The sequence below is a fragment of the Phycodurus eques genome, chromosome 12 (assembly GCF_024500275.1).
Source record: "Phycodurus eques isolate BA_2022a chromosome 12, UOR_Pequ_1.1, whole genome shotgun sequence".
Taxonomy (NCBI): domain Eukaryota; kingdom Metazoa; phylum Chordata; class Actinopteri; order Syngnathiformes; family Syngnathidae; genus Phycodurus; species Phycodurus eques.
In genome coordinates, this window is record NC_084536.1 from 6,031,318 (window position 1) to 6,047,974 (window position 16,657).

At 42.0% G+C, this 16,657-nt stretch overlaps 1 protein-coding gene across 8 annotated transcripts in view; it reads left to right on the top strand.

Moving 5' to 3' along the window:
* pikfyve (phosphoinositide kinase, FYVE finger containing) overlaps positions 1 to 15,437 on the top strand; it is a 49,547-nt gene extending 34,110 nt beyond the window's left edge. For 7 of the 8 annotated variants that reach the window (XM_061691192.1, XM_061691187.1, XM_061691191.1 and 4 more), the window contains 19 exons: positions 1,181 to 1,352; positions 1,925 to 2,103; positions 2,191 to 2,304; positions 4,812 to 4,920; positions 5,000 to 5,154; positions 5,233 to 5,329; positions 5,396 to 5,453; positions 5,522 to 5,656; positions 5,734 to 5,854; positions 9,633 to 9,728; positions 10,715 to 10,795; positions 10,884 to 10,972; positions 11,050 to 11,109; positions 11,192 to 11,368; positions 12,758 to 12,861; positions 12,932 to 13,060; positions 14,239 to 14,500; positions 14,573 to 14,647; positions 15,041 to 15,437. In XM_061691192.1, coding sequence (XP_061547176.1) covers positions 1,181 to 1,352; positions 1,925 to 2,103; positions 2,191 to 2,304; positions 4,812 to 4,920; positions 5,000 to 5,154; positions 5,233 to 5,329; positions 5,396 to 5,453; positions 5,522 to 5,656; positions 5,734 to 5,854; positions 9,633 to 9,728; positions 10,715 to 10,795; positions 10,884 to 10,972; positions 11,050 to 11,109; positions 11,192 to 11,368; positions 12,758 to 12,861; positions 12,932 to 13,060; positions 14,239 to 14,500; positions 14,573 to 14,647; positions 15,041 to 15,156 — 2,329 coding nt within the window. In that variant the 3' untranslated portion in view covers positions 15,157 to 15,437. The remainder of the gene's footprint in view (positions 1 to 1,180; positions 1,353 to 1,924; positions 2,104 to 2,190; positions 2,305 to 4,811; positions 4,921 to 4,999; positions 5,155 to 5,232; positions 5,330 to 5,395; positions 5,454 to 5,521; positions 5,657 to 5,733; positions 5,855 to 9,632; positions 9,729 to 10,714; positions 10,796 to 10,883; positions 10,973 to 11,049; positions 11,110 to 11,191; positions 11,369 to 12,757; positions 12,862 to 12,931; positions 13,061 to 14,238; positions 14,501 to 14,572; positions 14,648 to 15,040) is intronic. The other variant, XM_061691190.1, reaches the window with a different exon arrangement.
* The last annotated feature ends 1,220 nt before the right edge of the window (positions 15,438 to 16,657 follow it).

A 16,657-nucleotide genomic window follows, 5' to 3' on the forward strand; every position in this document is an offset into this window, starting at 1 on the left:
TGTTATGATCATGTCCATGGTGCAACTTGTTTGGTGCAATTTGTCACTTATTTTATTAATCTAATTTAAACCACACTTTCGATCGCCGTCGCAAATGAACTTCGTGCGTGTTCTAACCCTTCCAACAAGTTTTTCTTAGGGTCGGCAGACTCGGCATGGAAAATAAGAACCAACATTTTAAAATATTAATGTTTCTGGGACGTTAATCCAGGTTCCAATCGATTCTTGATGACAATCTTAGTCATGTTGTAGTATTTTCCGACCAAGTAAAACTGCTGTAGACAGGCAGCTGAATATTCTTTGGGGGTGCATGCACTGGGGGAAAAAAAAAAAAAAAACACTTCTTATTGATCCAATTTAAATGTGCCTTAAAACGCAACTAAGGGAGTGATGAACGGTTGTTCACCATGGAAATAACTACAATTACTTTATTTATGCTACAGCGTTATTGCTAACAAAAAAAGACATGGACTAACTTAATCTAGGTTGGTTCGCACGACGTTAGCAATGCAACGTGAACGAAAAGCATGACCAACGCCACGAAGCCCGCGTCGTCATGACACATGGCAGAGTCATTGTTGGGTCATTGGTATTTGCACAAGGTTGTTAAAATATAGAGCTTTCCAACATACCTGTTGGAAAGCTCCGGTCAGCCCACTCCTGTTACTGAGAAGATTGAGGATTGAATGTCCTGTGATGTCACAGCTCTAAGTAGTTGGCATCATTCTGCACGACTCAGACACCATTCAGCATGTACCGTTAGTGTTTTACGGTCTGGACTAAGAATAAACTTGACATCAAAGAATGTCATCATCTTTGTCTTGTGTTGTAATGTGCTAATGTATATTTTCATAAAAAAATAATGGGGGGGGGGGGAAATCGGCTGATTATGATTATTTTAAAGAGGGCTAAAATTGGCCGATTAAATCGGCTGGCCCGATAAATAAATGGAGAGGCAACAAGAAGTGTTTGCAGTGCAATTCTGTCACCTCGTGGCCTTTTAGAGGTATTGCTGGGAAAACTTCTGATTTTATTAATTAAATACATTATTTATTATTATTGTGCTGAGCAGCCAGATTTCCAGCTCTATGGTTATCAATACACTTTACCCTTTGCCTCACATCACAAAAAAATCAAGGCATGCTTTTCCAACACAATTTGGGGTTTTGTTTCGTTTCAGGTCATCTTACCAGTGTCCAAGCATATTCTGTGAGACTCCTATGGTGCACCACATCCGCCGCTTTGTGCACGGCAATGGCTGCGTGCAGATTGTGCTGAAGGAGCTCGACTCTCCTGTTCCTGGTTACCAGCATACCATTCTCAACTACTCCTGGTGCCGCATCTGCAAACAGGTAGCTAATAATGTTTAAGTTGACCTTGCTTAAATGAAGGTTAACTTGCTTTATGCATGCGCCAGATGGGCAAAATTGCTGGTACCCCTCTGTTAATGAAATAAAAACCCACGGTGGTCACAGGAATAACTTAAATCTAACAAAAGTAATATTAAATAAACATTTAATGAAAATTAATCAATGAAAATCAGACGTTGCTTTTGAATTGTGGTTCAACAGAATTATTTTAAAAAACAAACACATGAAACAGGCCTTGACAAATAAAATTATGGTACCAGTAGAAATTTGACCATAGGGACATGTTCAAACAAGGTGTCTCTAAGAAGCATCTCAGGTGTCTTCAAACGTGTAGTTTGGCCTATATAAAGGGTGACAAGTAATCACTGTGCTGTTTGTTGACATGGTGTCATTGGTTAATTTTCATTATCTTTTTATTTATTATTACTTTTGTCAGATTCAAATGATTTCTGAGACCACTGTGGGTTTTTCTTTCAATATCGGAGGGGTACCAACAATGTTGTCTTTGTACGTGTACTTGCTTTGTGTTTTCTGATGTTGTTTTCCATTTTCAGGTGACCCCTGTGGTGCCACTGTCCAACGACTCATGGTCCATGTCTTTTGCCAAATACCTTGAGCTGCACTTCTATGGCCACCAGTACACCAGGCGGGCCAACGCGGAGCCCTGTGGACACTCCATCCACAAAGACTACCACCAGTACTTTTCCTACAACCAGATGGTGGCCTCCTTCAGGTAGGTCCTCAGCCCTCACTTGGTACAACTTTACGCTGTCCATCCACTTCTTTGCTCAATGAAAAGTCCACTTCATCTCCCTTTTAGTTACACCTCTGTGAGGCTGTTGGAGATTAGTCTTCCCCGTCCCAAGATTTTCATCAGGAACCTGGGGCCTTCCAAAGCCATTCTCCAGCAGGACCTGAAAGACTTCTCCCAAAAGTAAATCAACCCTATAGCGTGCAACATATTGTGAATGTTGGTCACAAAAAACATGCTGGAATCTCCAATAACTTGATTCAATGGAACCTCTAAAGTCAAACACAGCTGAAAGGTTGAATTAAGGCAACTGGACTGTTCTTGTTTGTTGAAGTCCTCAACAAACAAGAACAGTCCAGTTGCTGGGATTCAACCTTTGCCGATTACTATGACCTGGATGACTGACAAGCTACACAGACGCACAGTTAAAAATCTTAAAAACATTGCCTGTACAGCCGTGGTGTACAGTCAGGGCATTTAAGGCCTTCTCTGCTGGCCTAAACAATATCAAAAGCACTGACCTAAATTTACAACTAGCTATGACTTAATCATTATCAGTATTTATTATAATATATAACATAATAAATAATATATAATATAAATAATAATATATGTACATTTTATTTCCAACAGTCTTTTGTCTTCATTTCACAGGAGCCCGAGCTGGTGTGTGAGGTCGAGAAGTTCCGACTAGATATAGACGGACTCTCCTCCACGCACAGCTTGGGCTCTGGTACCAGTCCTCTCGAGAGGGGTTGGACTCTCTTCCACTCTGGAGTTGCCCACGGTGAGAGGCGCCGAGCAGGTGTGGGTATACTTATTGCTCCCCGGCTCGGTGCCTGTACGTTGGGGTTCACCCCGGTGGACGAGAGGGTAGCCTCCCTCCGTCTTCGGGTGGGGGGACTAGTCCTGACTGTTGTTTGTGCCTATGCACCAAACAGCAGTTCAGAGTACCCACCATTTTGGAGTCCTTGGAGGGGGTGCTGGAGAGCTCTCCCGCTGGGGACTTCAATGCTCACGTGGGCAATGACAGTGAGACCTGGAAGGGCGTGATTGGGAGGAACGGCCCCCCCGATCAGAACCTGAGCGGTGTTCTGTTATTGGACTTCTGTGCTCGTCACGGATTGTCCACAACGAACACCATGTTCAAGCATCAGGGTGTCCACATGTGCACTTGGCACCAGGACACCCTAGGTCGCAGTTCGATGATTGACTTTGTGGTCTCAGAGTAGAGCCGCTGCTCCTTCACATCGAGCGGAGCCAGATGAGGTGGCTGGGGCATCTGATTCGGATGCCTCCCGGACACCTCTCTGGTGAGGTGTTCCGGGCACGTCCCACCGGGAGGAGACCCCGGGGATGACCCAGGACACGCTGGAGAGACTACGTCTCTCGGCTGGCCTGGGAACGCCTCGGGATCCCCCCGGAAGAGATGGATGAAGTGGCTGGGGAAAGGGAAGTTTGGGCGTCCCTGCTAAAGCTACTGCGACCCGACCTCTGATAAGCAGTAGAAAATGGATGGATGGATGGCACTATGCACCTCTGAAGGCTGAGTGCTCTCAGCTTTTTCCCATCCTCTGATTGGTTGGCTAAATAGTCTTCTATGTTTACCCCTCCGATTGGTTGAGCTGAATATGCGATTGATTGATTTACTGGGTAGGATGATGTCAGACATGATTAAAAAATAATTTTCAAGGTGCATTTTTGAAGAAAAACGGCGCTTTGTGAAGCTAGGTGAACCAGTATAGTTGCTGTCTAGTTTGTTTCAACCCAAAAGAGGATTTGTTTGGGCACTTTCTTTTTTTTCTTTTCTTTTTTGTCCTGTTTGGCTGTTTGGTCAAGCAGAATGGAGACAGTTTTACTGTGCCACAGTGGAGTTGATAAGCTGTCACTGTGGTTCTTTGTATTCTGATGGATATTTATTGAAAATTTCAGTCAGAGAATTTTTTTTAAAGGGGGGAGTCACAGAAAAAAAAAAAAAAAGGAAGAAACAGTGAAAAGATAACTAAATAATATAGGAAGAGAAAAAGACAGGACACTAGCTGTAAGAAAGATGAGGAAAGTAAATCATGACACAGATTTGAGTGTTGTATGGGACAGTAGTGCTACACTGTGAAGGACGGGCAGGACAATATAGGACAGGAAAAGAGGGGAGTGATGTAGTGGACCGGCTGTGTAATTGAAGTGTGGTGGGAATGGCTGTGTAAATGCTAAACCTCTATAAAAACAGAGTGCAACTGAGGGGAAACCCAGAACGTTTGCATAGTTATAAGAGTTATCAATAAATAGCAAATAAATCCCAGGCGTGTGTGTCTGCAGACTCGTGCAGGTGAATTGACACCACCAAACCCCCGACCCAAATCCCACTACCCCCCAGAGATCGGTGTATGTAGTGCATTAAAAATTTTGGGCACTTTCAGAGCAGCATGTATGAGCATGACAGCTAGCTTACACAGGAATGGGGTCTGCTGTGTCTGTATCTGCACCTCCGGTGACTATGATGTATTTTATATAAAATGTCTTTGTTTTTGTCATGTTATTAGATAAATATTGATTGTGAACTGTAGGGATTTGTTTTTCCATTATTTCCAATGAGACATGGTAGCGTTAACTGTACTTAATTATTCTGCTAAACCAAATGTATTTGACTATATGACATATGGCCTAATGGTCTTTTGTGTCTCTGACCTCAGAGTAACCCAGGTCTACTTGGCCATTGACGACCGCCTCACCTCCCTGAAGACTGAGACCTTCAGTAAAACGCGAGAGGAGAAGATGGAGGACCTCTTTGCCCAGAAAGATGTACATCCTTCCTCCTTTCCTGCATTTATATTTCCCCTTCCTGCTTCTTTTTAATGTTCACAGTGGCATCTGTGTGCAGATGGAGGAGGCCGAGCTACGTAGCTGGATTGAGAAGCTCCAAGCACGACTTCAGGCCTGCTGTCTGGATTCTCCGCAGCAGCTCCAGGCAGTGCTGGAGTCTCTGGTGGTGAAGAAGCAGAGCCTCTGTGAGATGCTGCAGTCGTGGAACAGCAGGTCATAGACGTGGTTGCTCTCGACCACTGTCACATTTTTAAGCTTGTCACTGACGTACTCTTCTTGGTTTCTTCTCAGGCTGCAAGACTTGTTCCAGCAGGAGAAAGGCCGCAAGCGTCTGTCGGTCCCCCCGAGCCCGGGCCGCCACCGACAGACTGCCGCTGATGACAGCAAGGTCAGTGTAGTGCATTCAGCTACCGACAGAATTTTCTCAATACTTGACGCGTTGTTTTAATGACAGAGCACCCTGGACTCTTCACCCCGTAACCCCTCGCCGGTGGTGCAGAATGGTGACAAAGGTAGGACTATGACCTTGTGTGAAATCCTGCTCAGCAAAAAAAACCTAATGAGTTTTCATTTTAAATAGAGGACCGTCACCTCAACACATTGCCCTCCACATCCTCCTCCTCCACCATACTGCTGTCGCCTGGGGAACCTGGAGCTGAGCCCGTTACGCCTTGCCCCTCTTTCACGGAGCCGGACTCTGTCAGCATCCCAGAAGGTAAACACTCACTAAAACTTACAATTCTGTTTCTATAATCACGTGTTAAGATATTCTGCATTTTCTGGGCTCACCAGACGTGTTTGATGGACACTTGCTGGGCTCCACTGACAGTCAGGTGAAAGAGAAGTCCACCATGAAGGCTATTCTCGCAAACTTCCTGCCAGGCAACAGCTACAACTCCATTCCCTTTCCATTGTGAGTGTTGCAGTCACCACGTTGCACGACAGAACACAAGATAGAATTGTATTTCAAACATGAGGTAAACGTGTTGATGTTTTGATGAAACTGTATTTGAATGCATAAAAAATGCACAAGCTGTCTGGTGGGATGCATTGTAAATTATATAGCACATTGTTTTATTTGAACTAGGACCTACAACTCCTGGCAAACATTATGGAATTACCACTCCTGATGGATGGTCATTTAAATGTTTCATTTTGGAGAAAAAAGGCAAATCACGGATGTAGCGAAACATTTTGTCCAAAATACCACCCTTCTGGCTTTAAGAAACACAAACAAAAAGCAAGAAAGAAAATTGTTGTAATCGGTCACTTTTATTTTTGAGCAAGTTGAAGAAAAATATATGGAATCACTTAATTCTGAGGAAAGAATTATGGAATCCGCTTGTAATTTTTGGTTCTAAAACAAACACCTACATCAGATTAAATCTGCTAATTAGTCAGGAGTTAAATAAAAGTGGTCACACCTTGTAGAGCTGTTGCACCAAGTGGATTGACATGAATTATGGCTCCAACATGAGAGACGTCAGTTGAAATAAAGTAGAGAGTGATAAAAATTCTTCAAGAAGGTAAAATATGTTTGTTGTTCCCCGTCAGAAGTAGGGTTGGGAATTGAGAACCGACTGGAACCGGGGCTAACGTTCCGGTTCTCCCAGAATCGTTCAAATTATATCATTTCGTTTCGATGCCTACAGTCCGCCAACCCCAAAGAATAAAGTGGTGAAAACCAACAAAGGAGAACGCGCACGAAGACGTGCTTGTGCCCAACAGCAGCGGTGAACAAAAGTGTGAGCTACGTTAAAATAAATGACTAGTCACCTCAGTGCAACACTTGGATTAAGATTATATTGTGCAAAGGAGGCTTTCACGATTTGTAGAAGTCTGACACGCTCCCTCCCGCTCCGAGCCTCAGCCTACACCGCACAGAACTTCAGTCAAGTCACATTGGGTGAGTGGAACTGTAAAATAAGTCCATGCCAACATTGAGGCATCTAACAAGTTAAACGCTGGGTTTCACTCTTGCACTGATGGTTTTTCGTGTTTAAGTCTTCAAAACAACGTAAGAGCTGATGACAGACACACAAATAAAATATAAATTACCATACTGGAAGGAAGGTAGAAACTGTCACATTTCAAGCTTGACATTGAGCTAAAACTTCACCAAAGGTCAAACTAGCAACTTTACATAACAATGAATTGGGACAAAATTCACAAAAACGTCTCACGGTATCCTAACCTTGTCTCATCGGTGGGTAGGCAAAGGAAATGTTTTGGTTTTTTTGTTTTGTTTCTCGTTTTAAATTTGTTCTGTTTGATGGGATAAAACATTTGAAAATATCTATTTTAACAATGCTATATTTAACTTTTAGCTGAAACAATAATTAATGAATATTAAAGTCATTGACTTTGAGTTCATAGGTTTGATATTGATACTGGTTACGAAGAACGCCTAGTCAAATGTTCATTTTAGTTTATGCTGCACCCTGCTAATAAAATTTATGTTCATAATTTGAACATTATTTATTTCAATCATGCAACTTTTTTGACACAGCACCCTAAAATAAGATTTACATACAGAAAAGCCAATGAACGCCATCCTAACACCTAAACGGAAAAAAACAAAGCAATAGTGGGCTACAGAAAAGCAATCATGCATTATAGAAGACTGAATTGCGAATTCGCATTGGACAAGGTGATGATGCATTTTGTTTGGTGCAGTTCCACTGAGATTTATGAAGATGACTGCCTGAAGAAAATATGCAAATCTACACAGCCATTGATGATGCATGTCAGATAAAGGCACAGGGAGATGCTAGTCATTACATTTTCAATTAATATACTTTGACATAGAGATTTTGGACACTTTTCTGTTTCCATCGATTAAAGGGATGTTTGGTGATGACATAATTTCTCAAGATGTTAATCTATTTTGCCATAGAGCAAACTCGTAAAAACCTTCCTGCAAAAAAGACAATCTCAATATCATCATAGCCTGCAAATAGTCCGGATCTCAATCCAATCGAAAATCTGTGGGGGAAATTAAAGAAAATGGTCAAGGACAAGGCTCCAACCTGCAAAGATGAGGTTGTAACAGCAATCAGAGGAAGTTGGAGACAGATTGTTGAAAATACTGTTTGTCACTGATTCAGTCCATACCTCAGAGACTGCAAGCTGTTATAAAAGCAAGAGGAGGTGCAACAAAGTGCCTTAATTTCTCGTCTATAATGCACACCCATGTATAATACGCACCCCCAAAATTGACCTCAAAATTCTGTAAACCCTTCTACCTATGTATAATTAATTTTTACAATGCATGATTTTGCTTCTACCCATATGATCAAAACATGTATTATCTGTATTTTGTTAGTTTTTTTTTTTTTTTTTTTTTCAAAGATTTATTTAAAGTTAAGAACTTTATTTGAACACGTAATCCTTTTTTTAAATTTACTTGCTCTTATTTTGAAATTAACAGCCCTACTTGTATTTAGTAAATTAGAAAGCACACAGTTGTGCTCATACGTTTGATTACCCAGGCATAATTTTTAAGATGGGTACAATTCTTTAAAGAAAACATGGACCAGGTAAAACAAATTTTATTTTATTTTCATGGGATTCAAATTAAACGGTCAAGCATTTCAGAAAAGCATTATCATTAAACAAAACTAACCCTAAAGAAATTAATGATAATTGTTGTTCAGTCAGTCATATTTATAAAAAACAACAACAAAAGAAAACTATTTCACAAATTCTGCCAGGGTATGTAAACTTATGAGCACAACTGTACATATATGCAGTCATACGTACGCCTGTCATATTGGAATGAAGTGTAGGCTACACTTTTTTTATAACCACTAGGTGGGGGTTGCATTCTAGAATGAAAGTGTACAGCTTTTTCATAACCACTAGATAGGAGCCTTCATTTATAAAATATGAACGTTTTTTTTTCCATTTGTGCCTATGTATAATGCGCACTATTGACTTTTGACAATTTTCTGAGGGAAAAAAATGCACATTACACGCGAGAAATTACGGTACTAGTGTTGTAGTGTTTTTGTTGTTTTTTATGACTCCATAATGTCTTCCTCAAAATTGAGCAATTCCATATGTTTTCCCTCTACTGGGTCTAAAAGAAATAGTGACTGATGACAACAGTTTTCCTTCTTGCTTTTTAAAAAAAAAAAAAAAAAAATTATTTAAAGCTAGATGGGTGGTATTTTGAATAAAAGAATTGCGTAACATCCGTGATTTCCCTTTTACCTCCAAAGTTAAACATTTAAATGATCATCCTCGAGTAGCAGTGATTCCATAATTGTTGCCAGGTGTTTTATATTGCAAGTTTTTAAAAACAATTTTTATTTTTTAAAATTTTTACTCAGGATAGGAATGTAAAATCAAGGAGCTGTCAGGTGCGATACAGTGTGGTCGTTGATGACCATACTTTTCCAGATTCATATTTAATAATTTGTATGTACAAGTAATTATATTGTAGACCTGTATGTACACATTTCAACAGAGTATTTTTTTGTTTGTGTATGGGCACAAGCCAGTGCAAACTGTAGGTTTGGTCAGACATAGCTGTTGTCTGACCATGCTTTTCTAGTATAAAATAAACATGTATAAATTGAGCAGAAGTTTGAGGAACTAAATCATGACAAATTGACAAGGTCAATATATTTGATGCCTGCTTTAATCATAAAAAATACCAAGGTGTGACATCACTTTCTGTGTCGCAGTGATCCGGACAAGCATTACCTGATGTACGAACATGAGCGGGTGCCCATCGCCGTGTGCGAAAAGGAGCCGAGCTCAATCATTGCCTTTGCGCTCAGGTAACCACTCATACTTTTAACGCGACCCTGGTGAGGAAAAGCAGTTCAGAAAATTGATGGATGGATGCTTAAAATAGTAGAATTGGGCACAAAGTCCAGCCTTCCATATCCAGAGTCAAGCTGTGCACAGAAAAAGTCACTATCAGCCGAGCCCCATGACCGTACAAAAAGCCTTTAATATGTCACAAAATCGAACGACTGTCTAAAGTCATCGTCCAAAACCCTTTTTTCAATTTTCCAATCCTGATAAAATAGTACAAACACTGGCTGGCAGGTGTTTGCCGTATTCCAACCACCAGTGCCCATCAAAGTCGACGGTGAGATACGCCACGATCATACAAAAACTGTTTTTATATATATTTTATGTCTTCCCAAAATGTTTTTCAAAAGTGAGCGATGCAATCAGCCTAAGAAACAGCTCACAAAATTTGTGAATGTACAGTGGACCATAATTTGCTAATAAATTCTGTGATTTTTCTGGATTTTAATTTTTTTTTTCTTCTCATTTTGTGTCTCATACGTGAGTTTTACCTATGATGAAAATTCAGGCCTCTCATCTTTTTAAATGGAAGAACTTGCACAATTGGTGGCTGACTAAATACTTTTTTGCCCCACTGAAGTTGTAAATAAATCACTTGCCTAAGGTCCTCTACAAGGAGGCATTACAGTGATCTATTCCAGAAAAACAAGGCTACACACCTTTATTGAACCTCACTTTTTTCACCATTGTCTAAAAAAACATACAGAACTTGAATATAGGCGACAATTATGCCCCAGGCTTGCTTGTGAACCAACGGAGTACGTTAACTAGTACGGTCGGACCTGCTTCTTGCACCTAGGTCATATCTAAAGTAGGGTTTCGACCAACAAAGTCGGGAATTCTTTCTGCAGATAATGTTTTTAAGTCCAGAACTATGGAATAGGGGCCAATGTTCATTGCATTAAAGGACTATTTTAAGTAAATGAGTTGTCGTTTCCATCCACAGCTGCAAGGAGTACAAAACAGCACTGGATGATTTGTCCAAGGTGTCCAACGCAGGAGCGGACGAGGTGTCACAAGCCAACAGGTGTGTCCCATTCACCTTTATGTGAAAACCTGTATAATGGTTCCATATAGAAAATTATGTGTATATCAACTTAATAACTTCTGTCTAGTAGTGGAGAGAGCCGAGCCAAGGGCAGCCCTGCCAGGCTCGTCGAGTCATCCGTGCAGAGCCGCAGCAGCATAGAAGCTGACCCACCTCGTGAGTGTTTATGTCTGCGTGTTCATGTGCCACCGCTTGCTATTGATGTCATCTTTGCGCATTCGTTTTACCTGCAGAGGACGCTGATGTGGCGGATAAACAGAAGAAGCAGTCTCAGAATCCACACATCGAGCTGCGTAAGTTTGTATTGTTTATTTTCCTATTCCCACATATTGGGATCTACCCATTTAATCAGTCGTTGCCTCTCCCTCTGTTTAGAATTTTCAGATGCCAATGCCAAGTTCTACTGTCGCATCTACTACGCAGCAGAGTTCCACAGGATGCGCGAAGAGATCTTGGAGAGTGTTGAGGAGGATTTCGTCCGCTCGCTGTCCCACTGCGTCAACTGGCAGGCACGTGGCGGAAAGTCTGGAGCCGTCTTCTATGCCACCGAAGGTCGGACCACTGCCTAAAGTCATGATTCCTACTATTGTCTATTGTGCATAGAGAAGAGAGAGAGCGGCATGGCTGCGGTGTTAACTCTACTCTAGGAGTACAAAACACAAGTCTTTGGAGTCTGGAACATGCTATTTTTGGTACAGTAACAATTTTTTTTGTCAAGCCATTTGCTTTTGGCAACAGATTTGGAGCTAGGAAGCACACTAATTCCTCGCAGCTCATGAAAGCGACTAGCCTAACATGAGTACTGTACGTGAACAATGTCACCATGACCAAGCTCACTGGCCTTTTTTTATATTTATTTACAATAACCTTGTACTTTACTGGCCGTGTGGTAGAGTACCTAAAAGGAAAGGTTAAGACACAGGGTAGTAGATTGGTCACTTCCATGATGGGTGAAGACAAAAAAAAAAAAAAAAAAAACTTGTCTTTTTGTAATAAAGAGCAAGAAAGATGTCGTCCATTCTTTATTTGCTCCATCGCAGACTTGGGCAAAATACATCCCGTATGTCACATCGGCCCGTCCAGTCTCTGATTGGCCCTCGCAGTGTAGTCAAAACAGAAATGTGGATCTCTGGTGCACGCATGTGGATGATACAAGGAACCAAGAGCGCTACGACTTGTGTACATTTTTGCTATATATGGTGACATGTTCGACCTCTCTCACAACTATTTTTGAATCTATCTGCAGCTAATATAGTGGTTGGTGCTCAAAATGTCAGCACACTTTACAAATGTGGAAAAAAATTGTCCACTCTGAGACATGATTTTTGTCAATCTTGAGTAATAGTAATTGTTTAAAATTTGTATTCCCTAATTATAACAATATATAACATACCTAGACAAGTAGCAGTTTATTTAACAAGACTAATTAATGCTTTATATAAATACATTCGGCGGCACGGTGGACGACTGGTTAGAGCGTCAGCCTCACAGTTCTGAGGACCCGGGTTCAATCCCCGGCCCCGCCTGTGTGGAGTTTGCATGTTCTCCCCGTGCCTGCGTGGGTTTTCTCCGGGCACTCCGGTTTCCTCCCACATCCCAAAAACATGCATTCATTGGAGACTCTTAAATTGCCCGTAGGCATGACTGTGAGTGCGATTGGTTGTTTGTTTCTGTGTGCCCTGCGATTGGCTGGCAACCAGTTCAGGGTGTACCCTGCCTCCTGCCCGATGACAGCTGGGATAGGCTCCAGCACGCCCGCGACCCTAGTGAGGAGAAGCGGCAAAGAAAATGGATGGATGGATAAATACATTCAATTACTCATTTGCCCGTTTTGAAAGTTAATTTCCCGCCCCTGTTCTATCTCCATCCCGCACACACACAAACTAGATTAATATTATTTTTTATATGCTCTCTGCGATAAGAACATCTTCTCTGTTTCAGATGACCGATTCATCCTGAAGCAGATGCCCAGACTGGAAGTGCAGTCCTTCCTTGACTTTGCTCCTCATTACTTTACCTACATCACTGGAGCTGTGCAACAGAAAGTATGCATAACAAAACAAACAAATATACAGTATGTGTATTCTGTGGATTGACTGATACTTTGTGTCACAGAGGCCGACTGCCCTGGCGAAGATTCTCGGCGTTTACCGCATCGGTTACAAGAACTCTCAGAACAACACTGAGAAGAAACTGGACCTGCTTGTGATGGAAAACCTTTTTTATGGACGCAAGATGGCTCAGGTAAGGAATGTCTGGATTTAGGTCCTGTAAATGTTTATTTTATTGGTGCTACCTGATGTCATCGTGTTTTTTAAATTATTTTAGGTATGCAAGATAATTTCTGTTGGAAATGCCCCGCATGTCCTTTCTCAAGCTATTCTTCTCCACCTGGCATTTGAGAACGACAGATTTTCTCATCGATATGGGACATGTAAATAAGATGTGCTTTGATTGGATCGCTCCTCTTCCGCCTTTTAAATATTGAAAACAGCTTGGCTCTGATTGGTCCATATCACGGCATCTGATAGGGTGGGACGGCTCAGCATTCATGGTGACGTCACGTCCTTCAATGTCTTTTCTGTTGTTGTGAAGCACAATCCACCAAGTGTTGGATTGTTGGCCCACTAACAGGGAATGTGACCTGAAAGGGAACGTGGGTGAAAATGAAAATGGAGGTATATTTTTTTTGACATGATGCTCGTCGTCTGCTCAAAAGCATTTATTTTCATTGAACCTGTCACGAGAGTCATCGCTGGCGACTATGAATGCAAGCTCCGCTATTTCCTCCACTACAGTTACATAATAAATTTGAAATCTAGAGGTGCCCTTACAACTAAAACATTTTTTTCTGTTTTATACATAATCTAGGTCAGAATGTGTCTATTACATAGTTTAAGGATGACATCTGTGCATTTTGCCATTTGACAAAACGCCTTTGACTTTACTGAGCATTCAAATAGTTGAAGCCATCAGTAGTAGTAGCCGTAAGCCGTTCAGAAAATGGATGGATGGATGGTTTGGTGAAGGTCAAAACCATGAACTTATGTAACATTTGAGTTTAGTGGAGCAGAAATCATTCAAAATAAAGTGTTCTTGCGCTGCTCCAGAATAATAGTCCTTTAAAGGTTATAATGAGAGGTGAAAAGTAGGATGCCATCATTCCATTTGACCTCAGTGACCTTCTTCATCTCGTTTTATTCAATTCAAATTCAATAAGATTCTTGCATTAATATTACATTTGTAGGTAATTTTTTTTAGTTGAAGAAGTATTGTGAAAGCTACCTCCAATAACTCTGGTTGGATGTTCTTGTGAAATCAACAAAGTTCATGTTTTGACATTAGACAGTAAGCCAGAGCGCCAATTCTTGATTTGGTGTCATAAATGAAAAAGTGAGATGTCCTCATTGCCTCGTTGCAAGGTGTTCGACCTGAAGGGGTCGCTGCGAAACCGCAACGTTAAGACTGACTCGGGCAAGGAGAGCTGCGAGGTGGTCCTGCTGGATGAGAACCTGCTGAAGCTCATCTACGACAACCCGCTGTACATCCGCTCGCACTGCAAGTCGGTGCTGCGCGCCGCCATCCACAGCGACGCATATTTCCTGTCCAGCCACCTCATCATCGATTACTCATTGCTGGTGGGACGCGATGACGCCACTGATCAGCTGGTGGTCGGGATCATCGGTAAAGAAGAAGTAGAAACGAGGGCAGTTGAATCATTTTTGTTGCAGCCTCATAATGTGTCTCTTTTCACAGATTACATCAGGACTTTCACTTGGGATAAAAGGCTCGAGATGGTTGTCAAATCCACTGGGATTCTGGGAGGTCAAGGTAGTCGCGAGCTTCATTTTAAACCTATGTGGTAGTCAAACATTGGGTCGTTTCTTCGTCCATACCAAGACCGTTCGCAGATCGATAGTCATGCGTAACTAGAGGTAATGTTTCCACGAAATCTTTGGACAAAAGCCCAATTGTTCATTAACTGGGTTATTCGTAAGCCGAGGGTCCACATATACAGTATATACAGGCACCCACATTGTGTTCAGTAAGAACATGGAAACAGAATTGTCTGTGTGGTCTTAGTTGAAGCAGAGTGTCTATTGTAACTTACATGAAGATCACATCAAATTTTATGACTAATTTATGATAGAAAGCCATCTTATTCCGGATGGAACACATACTATTATTTCAAACAGCTGTAAGCACCATATTGTCTTTTTGCAGGAAAGATGCCCACAGTGGTGTCGCCTGAGCTGTACCGTGCCCGCTTCTGCGAGGCCATGGACAAGTACTTCCTCATGGTGCCTGACCACTGGACCGGATTGGGTGTCAACTGCTGAGCGGAAAACACCCCTGGGATGTTAGAAAATGTGGTCCAACATTTGTTGCACGCTGGGAACATTTTTAAACATTTTTATTTACCGACAGAAAAGCATGTCAACCTTCCATACCACATTAGTGATATTCTGGCATATTCTTTTTAATGAGTGCACTTTCGTGGAGATCTAGTTATTTTATCATGTTGACCCCTGATGACACTGTCATAGTTTGCTACTGTAATTTAAGGTTTGAATATGTACAGAGATTATGTAACTATTAAAACATTAACATTGATCTTTAATTTGTTTCTATCACATTATTATGCTGAAACAGACTGGACGTCCATTTGTACCTTCAGTGGGGATTTACCCAATTTAAGCCACATCTTGTCTTCGTAGCACAACAATCACAATGAATTTATAGAACAGCATGCAACTGTGCAACCTCCATCACCTGGAGCAGTTCATAATCAATATCTTTGAAATTTCCCAAAAATACAGAGTTCACAGGTTAATTGGCAACATAAAGAACACCTGTTATCCTTCGTAAAGTGTATTATACTTTGATCATTAAGTCAATTTACACTAAGACTGCAGCATCCCTAGCAGAGAACAATAAAGGACTAGCTGACGACTTGAACACCTTCTACTGCAGATTTGAAAAGGACACTTTCACGCACCAGCGACCACCATCACACTTCTGACTCCACCTTCTGCATTGACCGTCCAAGAATAGGATGTGAGACGTATCTTCAAATAAGAAAAGATCAACAAAGCGGCGGGCGCAGACCTTGTCCCCATCCTGCCTCAGAAGTCTGCGCGGACCAGCTCGTGCCAGTCTTCACACAGATCTGGAATTGTGTGAAGTACCATCCTGTTTCAAACACTCCACCATCATCGCAGTCCCCAAGAAACCTGCAATCTCTGGTTTGAATGACTACAGGCCTGACATCTGTGGTCATGAAGTCATTTGAATGCCTCGTGCTAGACCACCTCAAGAGAATCACAGGACCCCTCCTGGACCCCCTGCAGTTGGCCTACCGAGCAAACAGGTCTGTGGATGACTCAGTCAACATGGGAATGCACTTCATCATAGAACACCTCGACGGTGAGGCGACGTACGTGAGGGTCCAGTTTGTAGAATACAGCTCTACTTTGAACACCTTCATCCCTGAAATACTCTCCTCCAGCTCAGCCTCTTGTCTGCCATCTGCCAGTGGATTTATAGTTTCCTGATGGGCAGCACATAGCAGGTGAGGCTGGGTGACACCACCTCATACGCATGCACCATCAGCAGCGGGGCGCCCCAAGGATGTGTCCTCTCTCGACATGAGCAACTGCACCTCAATCCACCCGGTTGTCAAACTCCTGAAGTTTGCAGATGACACCACAGTCATCGGCCTCACCAAAGACCGTGACAAGTCTGCGTATTGACAGGAAGTGCAGTGGCTGAAGCTTTGGTGCGGCCAACACAACCTGGAGCTGAACACTCTCAAGACAGTTGAGCTGATCGTGGACTTCA